The 11,387-nt window shown below is 53.5% G+C and overlaps 2 protein-coding genes across 2 annotated transcripts in view; one reads left to right on the top strand and one right to left on the bottom strand.

Moving 5' to 3' along the window:
• The first annotated feature begins 357 nt into the window (after positions 1 to 357).
• Positions 358 to 3,884, top strand: DOK1 (docking protein 1). Its single transcript, XM_043971277.1, has 5 exons — positions 358 to 478; positions 1,450 to 1,749; positions 1,900 to 1,993; positions 2,216 to 2,400; positions 2,682 to 3,884. Exons 1-5 carry the CDS (start codon positions 404 to 406, stop codon positions 3,468 to 3,470), a joined length of 1,443 nt encoding a protein of 480 aa, XP_043827212.1. The 5' UTR covers positions 358 to 403; the 3' UTR covers positions 3,471 to 3,884.
• Positions 3,885 to 4,440: 556 nt separating this feature from the next.
• Positions 4,441 to 11,387, bottom strand: part of LOC122732425 (meiosis 1 associated protein) — a 109,367-nt gene continuing 102,420 nt past the window's right edge. Inside the window, exons 7-9 of the mRNA XM_043972558.1 lie at positions 10,788 to 10,994; positions 6,594 to 6,734; positions 4,441 to 4,878 (exon numbers count right to left, since the gene is read on the bottom strand). Of these exons, the coding sequence (XP_043828493.1) occupies positions 4,723 to 4,878; positions 6,594 to 6,734; positions 10,788 to 10,994 (504 nt within the window). The 3' untranslated portion in view covers positions 4,441 to 4,722. The remainder of the gene's footprint in view (positions 4,879 to 6,593; positions 6,735 to 10,787; positions 10,995 to 11,387) is intronic.

Raw genomic sequence — 11,387 nt, 5'->3', positions numbered from 1 at the left:
AGCGAGGGGGCCCGGAGCTTTGCATCCAGTAGGCACCTAAGGTTTGCGTGCTTGTTTTGCTGGGGCCGAACGGGAAGAGGAGGCTGAGTGTGCTGAGTGTGAGTGTGAGCGTGAGCGTATGTGGGGGAGGAGGGTGGGTTTCCTGAGCCCTCCCACTTCTTTCCATTTCAGGCGTCGGGGCTGGCCGCAGGAATGTTGGCCGCGCCTGTAGCTCCTGTCCAGTCCCTGTCTCATCGCGTCCCGCTGGAATCCCGGACGTCGCGCGCCGGCAGCTCGGGGATGGGAGGAAGGGGTTCCGGGGGGGGGGGTGTTTGGCGGTGATCCCGCCCCCAGGCCCCGCCCCCTCGGGCCCCGCCCCGCCCCGCCCCGCAGCGCCAGGAAGCGGCCGGAGGCGCCTGGGGCCATGGACGGCGCCGCCATGGACGGGGCTGCCATGGAGGGACCACTCTTCGTTCAGAGTCAGCGCTTCGGGGCCAAGGTGGCTGCAGGGGCTGGGAGCGCGGGGCAGCGGTCTGGGGGGGTGGCCGGTGAGAGCCCCCGGGGCGGTCAGAGGTGGGGGGGGGGAGGGAGAAGAGGAGCGAGGCCCCGGGTCAGTCTGGGAGAAGTTTCTCCCCAAACTCCGGAGGAAGTCCCAGCCCCTCCAAGCTTCCTCCGACCTCTGCCGGACGGAAATACGCCCACCCCAACCAGGGAGCTCCGCCTCCTTTAGGAAACCCCTCCTCTCTAAGGGTTGCGGGGTGGGAGAGGGCCCCAGGGCTGGGGTCTTTGCGGGGCGGCCTCCCTCCTACAGTAGCTTGCCTCTGAAGTTGGGGACCTGGGCTGTCCCAGCCACGTTCCCTCTCATTGTCCCACATCCTCCGAGCCCCCTTCTCCCTTTCCTCGCCAGAAGAGGGGCTGGACTATTTTGTATGGGGTCCCCTTCCCTTCTCAAGGTCGCCTTGCCTAGCCCGTATGTCCACCTCCTCTTGCCCCTTCATTTATCTCTCATTTCCTAGTCTTCCACATATCTCACCAGGGCTTCCCCACATCTCCCCTGCCTCTCTCCAAAAGACGGCTAGGAAGATAAGGCTCTTGTTTTATAGAGAGAGCCAGTCCTTTTGCGTGTCCCATATTTTCCCATATCTTCCCTCTCATACAGTCTTTTCATGTCTCTTCTTTCCCTGGGCTTTCTTGTAGCATTTCCTTGAATCTCTTCCTCTCAATGATCTATCTATCTATCTATCTATCTATCTATCTATCTATCTATCTATCTATCTATCTATCTATCTATCTATCATCTGTCTTTCTTTCTTGACCTCTGCTCACCCTTGTTCCAGAAGTTGAGGAAGTCTGGGGCATCCCTGTTCAAATAAAGCTCCCATTTCCCATGTCCCTTCTCAGTATCTTCCTCATGTTCTCCCCTACTCAAATATCTTCTCAAAGTATTTTCTCCCTTTCTCCCCATTATAGAAGTGGAAGAAGACCTGGGCAGTGTTGTACCCTTCCAGCCCCAATGGCGTGGCCCGGCTGGAGTTCTTTGAGCACAAAGGGTCAGGCTCTGGCAGCGGGTGGGGAGGCTCTCGACGCCTAGACTGCCGAGTGATTCGCTTGTCAGATTGTGTGAGCGTGGCCCCTGTGGCCTTAGACAGTCCCCCGGTACCTGGCACCTCAGCTTTCCGACTGGACACTGCTCAGCGGTCTCACCTCCTGGCGGCCGAGGGCCCTGCCAGCGTGGCCTGGGTGCAGATACTCTGCCAGACTGCCTTTCCGGTGAGAGGGTAGAGTGAGCAGGGGTGCTGTCCATTTAGTGATAGGGGCAAGAGTCAGGGTCAGTGCCCTGTCCCCCTTTATTGGGCTCAGAGCCCAGGTGGAGAGCACTGTGGTTGGATTACAGGATCACTGATACTTTCTCCCCTGCAGAAAGGCTGCTGGTCTCTGGCTCCCGGAGAGGGCTCTTCCGGGCCCTCCTCGATAGAGATGCAGGAGAACTCCTTGTACAGCCCCCATGGGCAAGGTAAGGGGTGAAAGGAGAAAGGAATGGGGAGAGGGAGAGCCAGGGGAACATGGAAGGGAGGACATCCCATGGATTTGGAATAGGGATTACACCGGCCTACATGGGGCTGAGGGGCACCTGGAGGATTGGGGGGTGGGGGTCTGGATCCCTGGCAGGACCCAGATGTGTCTTTCCCCCTCTCCATGTGGGAACGTGCCTGTTTGACCCTTAATTTCTCCCCAGGGTCCGAGTTCTGGGTGACAATACAGAAAACAGAGGCGTCTGAGCATTGCGGGTTGCAGGGACACTATGTGCTCAGGGTGGAGGACAATGGGCTGAGTCTCCTGGCGCTGGGGGGGCAGGGTCAGAAGAAGGAGCCCCTGCTCTCCTGGTCCTACACTCTTCTCCGTCGCTATGGCCGGGATCGGGTAAGGGGCTGGGCTGGGGCAGAGCTCCCAGTTACAGGAAGACAGCAGAGATTGTATGGAGGGGAGGGGAGAGGAGGGGAGGGGTGAAGGGTCCTCCTGTGAGCCCCCAGTGGCTCCCCTCAGACCCATGCACAGCAGGAAGAGCTGCCTCTGTTGCTAGTGAGACTGCGGGTCAGACTCTTCCCTCCTGCTTCCTGGCCTGTAGGATGAGGGGCTGGGAGGACCATCCACACAGTCTGCCAGCGATGGGCTCACGTTTCTCTTTCTCCCTCTGCCTCCAGGCCATGTTCTCCTTCGAGGCTGGAAGGAGGTGTCCCTCGGGCCCTGGGACCTTCACTTTCCAGACCTCACAGGGGAATGACATCTTCCAGGCTGTGGAGGCCGCCATCCAAAGGCAAAAGGCTCAAGTTGGCATCGGCAGCAGCCCCGGCCCAGGCCAGGATCAGCAGTGCCCTGGCTCGTCCGAGGCTGGGACAGCAGGGGCTGGGAAGGTGCCCGCCGCGCCCCGCAGCCCGGAAGATTCCCAAGCTGATGGCCCCGCCCTGTACTCAGAGCCCTTGGACGCCCTTCGGCCCCTGCCTCCTCCCTCTCCTGATGCCCTGTACTCAGATCCCATAGACAGTTCAGGCCAGAGGACGGGACATGGGACCGGTGTCCAGCTCTACTGGGGCTTGTATGAACAAGTGCAGCAGCAGCTTAAAGATACAAAGCTAGGAGGAGCCAAGAAGGAGCCCATTTATGATGAGCCTGAGGGCCAGAGCCCAGCCCCACCTGCAGGCCTTTATGACAAGCCCCAGGAACCCAAGGATGCCTGGTGCCAGCGAGCTCGGGGGCAGGATGAGGGCTACGAGCTTCCCTATAATCCCGACACAGATGACTATGCTGTGCCTCCTCCAAGGAACCTCAAACCCATCCCACCCCCCAAACCCCAGCTGCTCCCCAGCGGCAGCCCAGGACTCCCGCTATACAGCAGGGTCTTCAAGGGCGCTGCCGCCAAGGGCTGGGGCCAGGGCGTGCCTGAAGGTGGATCTCAAGCCAGGACCGGGATGAGATCAGAAGGACCCATGTGAAAAAGTCCTAGTTGGGGGCTGGAGGGCCTAAATTGGTGCTCAGAGGACATCTGTATGAACTGGAGAGGGGAGCGATCCCTCAGGACAGAGGGCTGGCCTAAATGGGGGGTACGTGGTACCAGTGAAGCAAGGTTCGTGGTACGTGGTACCAGAGAAGCAGAGGCTCGGGATTGCCGGGGATTAGCAAAGAACCAGAATTTGTGGCCGAGTGACAGGGCTTGGGTCTAAGTGACGGCATCTGGAGCAGGTCAGGGGCCGGGGAAAGAGGCCCAAGTTGGGGCCGAACCCTGCTATGACCCCTGACTAGTTGTGGGGGAAGGTGTGGGCTGGGGGTGGTCTGGACCCAGTCTCATCTCCCAACCCTGGGCTGCTCTATGCCAGGACACTCAAACTCATTAAAATGATTTGGGGCCAGAGAGAGCTCTGAATGGCTATGTCTGCATGAATAAGCAGGAAGTAGGACCCAGCTGTTTGAGGATTAAGCAGTGAAAACTGTGGAGGGCAGGAGAGAGGGCTTGTGGGAGGGAAGCCCGAGCTGGAGGCTGGGCCATTGTGATACAGGGCAGGGCAGGAGGAGATGGGGTTTCAGAAAGGCTGTCTTACCCCTTTGGGATTCCTGTATGTCACAGGTGAAAGGTCACCTCTCCCTTCCCTCTGCCTGTGGGCTGGAATCCACTCCAGAATACTAGAGTCTGGGAACAAAATTCCGGTTCTTAGTGTCCTGCCCGCAGTGGCAGGATCTAACCAAGCCCTGTAACATGGCTCTGGCTGGGCCAGCCCTCTGACATCTGATGGGGCCGCCCCCTCTGCCTGGCTTCTGTAAACTGAATTTCTGTCCTTCAAGGCCCGGCGTCCCAAATCCAACCCACTCGTCCACACATCGAGGCTCCAAGTGGGAACAGGTGCTTTTTATTCAATGGGAAGAGAAAACTTGGAATAGTGACAAGGTTATTGTTGAACTGAGCCCTATTGCCATCAAGTGCATTCCTTGGCACTGCTGGGGTGACACGGGGTCCTGCCAGGAGAGGTCCCTGTCACTTCTAGCTACTGACACAATCCTAGCCCTGAGCTAACATCCTGAATACAGAGTGGGACAGAAGCACAGATTCTGCCCCCCCCCCACCTCTAGTACATGAGAGTTAGACACATATACAAGTCTTTGTGTGGGAGAAGGATGGGTGGGCCTGGGCACACGCTTGCCCAGATCCTTTGGGGGTTTTGCCATGAGTGGGGCTGAGGTAATCTGAATCTCTCAGAAAAATTGTTCATCATCTGAAAGCAACAGTGCTGGCTCCAAGGATGCCTTTTTAGCTGCTGGCATCTTTTGGGCCCTCGAGGGAGCCAGGGTTGGCACCAGGGGCAGAGGGGACACTGTAGCTCGGGCTCGGTTTGGGTGCAGTCTTCCAACCTGCAAAAAGAGGAAGCAATGCCATCCTGGGGTGTGGAGGAGCAGGCTCCCTGGGTGGGGTGGGAGCTTCTTGTCATGCAGGCCGACCTTATCTTGACCTGGTGCCACTAAATACCTACCCTAGGCCCGAGGGGGTACAGGCCTCTACCCCCAAGGGGTAGCTTGTTCAGGCAGGAAGGGGATCCAGCAAAGCCATCTGGCTCCTAACCTGTGGCTTCCTTCCATCTCCATCTTGTCCCACTGCTGGATCCCTGCCACCACCAGCGCCCGGGCACGAGACGTGCCCTGATGCCCTTTCTGTCCTCTGTAACCGCTTCCTTGGTTTCAGCTGAGCTAAGATGGGGGGCTTAGGAATTTTGTTAAACCAATAAATCCAAGAGAAACAAACATCGCAGGCGTCCCCTGCCCATCCTGCTGACACTGCAAGGGAAATGTGTCTCTCCCAAACCTGCTCTCCCTCATGACCTCCCCCTTCTTGCTCAGAGTACCACCATCCTCTCAGACTTCTGGTCTTAGGACCTCAGAGGGAGCTCTAACTCTTGTAGTTGGCCAGGCAATCTTCATATTTCCCACATGGGTCTGTTTCTTTCCACTTCCCTGGTGGACCCACTTGCTCAGGTCCTCAACCTGTCACTTGGGCAGAGAAGCAGTTTTTGTGGTGGAAGAGCACTGGACCTGCAGTCAGAGGCCCTGGGTTCAAACCTGGTTATATTCCTTAATGCCTGTGTCCGATTTTGGGCTTCTCTGGATCTCAGCTTCCTCGACTTTATAATGAAGTAGTGGACTAGCTCAGAGGTCTTAAGCTGGTGTCAGTAAACCACCCCCACACACAGACACACATGTTCTGATAACTGCACTTCAGTATAATTAGTTTCCTTTGTAATCCTGGTGTTTTATGCATTTTAAGAATATCATTCTGAGTTTCCCCAAAGGTTTCCCTAGAGTGCCAAAGGGCCCACAACATAAAACAAGGCTGTGAGCCCTCCACAGAACTCCTCCTAGAGCTCTTAGGTAACTCCTTTTCCGGTTTTGAATGCTATAATCCGGTCCCTATTCTAAGAGCCTCTCCATTGGGAACCATCCTTCACACACGGTTGAGTAATCTCAGTGACTCCAACACCCGGAGTGCTTCCCTAGGGAAAAGCCATCCCCGACACAGCATTCAGAGCCCCGCTGATCTGCTGGCCCCAAGATAACCTCCCTTCTGCTGACTCTGTTTTCCTACTCTCCCTTTTGTACCGTCCTTGGTGCCACCACTCACCACCACGTGGGGACACATTCACAAAGCTCTGGGTTGGGATGGCAGGCCTGGCTTACTTCAGTGCTCTTCTCAGGGCCTGAGTCCTTTGCCTTCTTGGGGGGTGGGGGTGGGCTGTGGTCTGGCCAGAGCTCTAGGCCCTGCCCTCTGTTGAGAGGACTGGTGGCCACCCCGCCCCACCCCTTTTCAGTTTTGGAAAGCCATCACATTCAGGGTGAGCAGCCGGAGAAGCTGCAGATATGTGGGTGCCTCCTCCTCATTACCCCACCCCAGGAAGGGCTATGCGATACTTTCCTTCCAGGAATAATTCCTCCCCTAGGCCTGGGCCTTGATCCTTCCCTGCCTCCACTTGAGCCTGACCCTGGACTCAGGATGAGGCTGCTGAGGGACCCCTGGACTGGCATAAAGGCTTCCAGGTCTTTATATTTTGGTTTTCTGGGACCAGTGGGGGCCATACCTGTCTGGGGGGGCGGAGCTCGTGCCCTGGAGCCAGTAGCCCCTGGGGCTTGGACAAGATGCTTCTCAGGTGTTCATATAGATGGCCCTTAATCTGCAGGGGATTATAGGTAGACTGGACCTCTAGGCTGTCCAGGGTGTTCTGAGGAGAGAGACGGAGGAAAGGAGAGAGGCAAAGAACAAGTATTTTTTAAGGACCTAGTACATGCCCTCCAGTGCTCTACAAATATTATCTCATTTAACCTTCTGAGGGAAGGTTAATAGGAACTAAGGACAGTTATACAGAATGTAAGAAATGTCACAGGCCTCCCAAATGACTCCCAGCCTGAGTCACTAAGGCAGTTATTCTGAAAGTGAAAGTCCTGGGAAGTTACATCGAGTGTCACAGGGTTCATTAAGTGTGAGGAGTGTGAGCATCATGTGGAACACAGAGGATAGAGATGTGTCACAGGGAATTACCGCCGGCTCTGGCCCAGAGCCGTGTGTCACTGGAATGTGAGACAGTCCCAGGTGCCAGGAGAGGCAGGCTGGAGGGGGGTACGGCATGTCCTCTGGCCCTTTGAGGTGGGAGAGAGTCCCAGGCAGGGAATACATGAGGACAACATTCCTGAGCAGTCAGGTCTTCCTGCCACAGCATCCTCTGCCAGGAACTGCTGGCCTCAGAGGAAGGCTGGGAGAGTCTCAGGACTGCATCCTCAGGGCTGGGCCTGGCCTGGCCTCCTCAGGAGTGAGTGGGCTCAGTGCTGCCACCTAATGGTCTGCCCACCCCTCCCCACCTCCAGTCTCAGTCTCATTTCCACTGCAGGTTTAGGATGTGGGGCTCTGGAGCCGGCGCAATTTGAGGTTGGTATGGCGCGGAGGAGTAGCTGTCTTTAGGCTTCCTCCCCAGGATGGCAGACAGGAAGTACAAGGCCATGTCTTCTGGGATCAGCAAAGGGGAATGGTAGTGGTGGTCAATGGTCTGCAGGTCTGTTTTCTCTTCTGCAGTACAATCTCATTTTGAAGCCAGTTAGCAGACTATGAGGGGGACTACTAGGAAAGTCTTCATCCCCATCCCACCTGACTGCATCGCCCCAGAGAAACAGGCAAATATGCCTGCATAGAAACAAAGAAGCAGACAGACAAAGACCTGCAGACAGATCCAGTGATGTGTGATGTCCTGCCTGGTCGGGGTGATGAGCTCTGGAGGCTCAGGCAGAGGCCCCATTCCTACATTTCAGAGAGGTTACTGAAAGGATTCCTGTTCACATATGGGTCAGATTATATCCCCTCTGAGGTCCCTTTCTGCTCAGAGATGTGATTCTGCACAGACCCAGTAACACAAGGGCAGAACACAACCAACACATACCTACACTTCAACATAAAGGCATATCAGACAGAGATCAACATGGTGGGCAATGGACCATTAGAAGTAATGTCATTTTGATGGTGTGAAAAGATCATTAAAAGAGAGGGAAGGGGCAGCTAGGTGGTGCAGTGGATAAAGCATTGGCCTTGGATTCAGGAGAACCTGAGTTCAAATTCAACCTCAGACACTTGACATTTGCTGGCTGTGTGACCCTGGGCAAGTCACTTCACCCTCATTGCCCCTTCCCCCCAAAAGAGAAGGAAATAAAGAAAACAGCTCTGTACAAATGGATCAGACATTATACTGGTTGGTCCTGGATCTATGAGGAACACAAAACAGAAGAAGCCAGAGGTCTCCAGGTAGAATATGGAAGAACTTCTTGAGCTTGCCAAAACCAGCGGCATGGGTGCCTGGGGTTGTGGAGATGACATTCTGATTTTTCAGAGGACTGTGTTCATTTGTTTTTTTCACTTTGTTTTTGGGCAAGCTCCAGACAGTAAAAAGACTGAACTTCCGTGAGAACAATGCCCCTTGTTAAACCAGACAATTACTTCCAGGAGTGTTTTTTTTTTTCGGTAAGGCAATTGGGGTCAAGTGACTTGCCCAGGGTCACACAGCTAGTAAGTGTCAAGTGTCTGAGGCCGGATTTGAACTCAGGTCCTCCTGAATCCAGGGTCTGTGCTTTATCCACTGTGCCAGCTAGCTGCCCCTAGGAGTGTTTTTTAAAGATTACGATTTCCTTAAAAATTGATCATGCAGAATTACCAGAAGTGAGAATGTTAAGCCCATTTTTCTTTTCTTTTTGGTAAATAAGAAAAACATTGGGAGAAAATATTCCAGTGTCTGGCTGGTTGGTCTGATGATTTCACCATTGCAGATTCTCTTCAGTTCTTTCATCATGTGCTTATGTACATAAGCCTCTTTTCAAATCATGACATTATTTCTGTAATTGTGGCCATCACCCAATTTTCCATCTGCCTGGAACTTGAACTGGAGGACTTTATGTCTCCACTTACTCTCATGGCCCAAGTGGTAACAGCAAAACACAGAGAGCCAAGTGACTCCCAAACCCAAGAAGGCAGCCCTCATCTCTTCCACAAATGGTAGCTGTTGATGGCCGTTTCCAGATGGACGTCCAGCTGACACCTCCAGCTCCCAAGTCCTCTTCCCTGACAAGTCTCCCTCTCTTCTAGACTTTGCTATCTCTGTTCCTGGCACCACCATTCTCTCAGTCACCCAAGCTGGAAAGCCTGGAGTCCCGTCCAAGGCAGCTTTTCCCTTGTTTTCCAAAATCCAACCACTTGTCAAGTCTCACAGATTCTAATCGTGTGACATCTCTTCAGTCCCTCCCTTTCTCTCCATTCCAGTTCTCACCTGTATCATTAGTCTATCTGGGTCTCTCCCTCCCCCAACTTTGTGACTATTCTTCACAAACCTACTGAGATGTTTCCCTATGGCACAGGTCTGCCTGGATGGTCCTTTGGTCAGAAACCTTCCATGGCTTCCTAAAGTCTCTGATAAAACACAAACTCATTTGAGTAGAATTTAAGCTGTGGTCTGGACCTTGTCTACCTTTCCAGTCTAATTCCTCATGATTCCTTTTCATTTACTATACTTGTAGCTAACATTACCTTCCTTCTCCTGCTTCTATTTGTGCAGGTTGGTGCGTTCCCTCCTCATTTCTTTTCTTTTCTTTTCCCCTGATGGGGAATGGGGGTTAAGTGACTTGCCCAGGGTCACACAGCTAGTAAGTGTCAAGTGTCTGAGGCCGGATTTGAACTCAGGTCCTCCTGAATCCAGGGCCGGTGCTCTATCCACTGCACCACCTAGCTGCCCCCCACTCCTCATTTACTTTCAGCATCACCTTCCTTGCCAAGCCTTCCCTGATCTCCCTTCTCAAATTATTCTGGAGCAGGATGCCCATATCTCTGCTGTCTCATTCACCCTTTACCTTGTATTATATTATCTGTTTTCCCAGTGGAATGTAAGGATCTTGGGCACAGCAATTAAGTAATCTTTCATCTTTGCATCCCTTGGGCTTTGCCCGGTGCCTTGCACATATTTGGGGCGAAACACATGCTTGCTGAATCAGATAGATACAGCAATACCCAGATCCTGACACAAACACATGAACACAGAGAATCACTTGGCAAACATAGGAACCCAGATGAAGACATGCACATGGTCATTGAGACAGGTCTCTAACACATAGAAACAGACGCAGACATATAGAAGCACAAAGACGCACAAATCAACATGGCTATATATGGATTTAGATCTATCCTTTCTTCTCCCTTTTCTCTTCCTCCCCACTTTGATCATTTTTGGTCCTCTTTTCTTATTCTCCCTCTTCCTCACTTCTACCCTTCCTTCTCCTCCTGACCCTTCACTTTCTTCTCCCTCATTTTGCCCCACCCCCAAAAGCCACCCTCCTTCTACTCTCTGGTGCAGAGGAAGTTGAGATTTGCGATTTGTCTACATAAGCCAAAGGTCTCCCTGTGATTGGCTGCCTGCTTGCGGTGCATTGTCTTCTTCCTGCATCTTTCCCCAGTGCCACAGGTGCAAAGCTGCAATGCATCCCCTGTGGCAACATCTTTCCTTCAAGGTCTGTTCTACCTTCATTTTAACCAGATTTCACCTGTAGGGCAGGTCCAACTCTGCCTGCCCGACGCTCTCCTTTGCTGCCCACTTCATGGGCAGCTATTCTATTCTTCCTGTTCCCAATTCACCTCCTCTCCTGCCCAGGCTTCTATCCATCTTTTGTCTCCCCCTCCTTTTCCTTTCCTTAAACTCTGTTTGCTCCTCTCCTCTCTTCCATGGGTCTGTCTGGTAGCCCTGCCCCCTTACCTCCACTCTCCTAAGGATGTGCTCAGGCGGGTCCTCAGGAGGCAGAGGGAAGGAGCTGGGAAGCAGCAGCTCACACGTGGCCACTGCCTTGACAAGCATTGTGAGAGAACTGGATGGGAAGATGATGTAGAAGGTGCTGGTGTGACCATTCTGGCTGGGTCCTGGGCTTGAAGGCTCTCTTTTGGCCAATAGCAGCCAGTCTCTTTTCTAAAATAAGGAGACATACAAAAACATGCCCAACTGCACATACCCTTGTCATTAGCCACCCCCAAAAGTTTTAGTATCACAGGTCACAAACAGGGTCCACTGTAGGTGGCAGGAAGACAAAAGCCACTCTTGCTCTATCACTAAGCAGGGGAATCTTATGCCATTCTTGAGCAGGTCTCATCAAAGCCTGGTTGGGCTGTGTCATATTGCACATATGGGATATATCAAAGACATGTGCATCAAAAACCGCTCCTCTCTCCAAAAGGGTGATTGTATCCTTTTCTGGTGAGCACTCCCCAACAGGAGTTGTCTACACCATTAGAAAATAAGCTCTCCGAGGGCAGGGGCTCTTTCCCTTTTGCATTTGTATCCCCAACACTTAGCACACAGTAA

Source organism: Dromiciops gliroides, chromosome 6, assembly GCF_019393635.1.
Source record: "Dromiciops gliroides isolate mDroGli1 chromosome 6, mDroGli1.pri, whole genome shotgun sequence".
In the NCBI taxonomy this organism is placed as follows: domain Eukaryota; kingdom Metazoa; phylum Chordata; class Mammalia; order Microbiotheria; family Microbiotheriidae; genus Dromiciops; species Dromiciops gliroides.
Note: the sequence above shows the minus strand (reverse complement) of the source record. Positions and strands in the feature narration are given on the sequence as shown.

Excerpts from the sequence above, each read along its gene's own strand:
- DOK1 (XM_043971277.1), top strand. The coding sequence starts at position 404 with ATGGACGGCGCCGCCATGGACGGGGCTGCCATGGAGGGACCACTCTTC. Across the intron at positions 1,750-1,899 it reads TCTGCCAGACTGCCTTTCCG|AAAGGCTGCTGGTCTCTGGC; the intron begins GTGAGAGGGTAG and ends TCTCCCCTGCAG. Across the intron at positions 1,994-2,215 it reads GTACAGCCCCCATGGGCAAG|GGTCCGAGTTCTGGGTGACA; the intron begins GTAAGGGGTGAA and ends ATTTCTCCCCAG.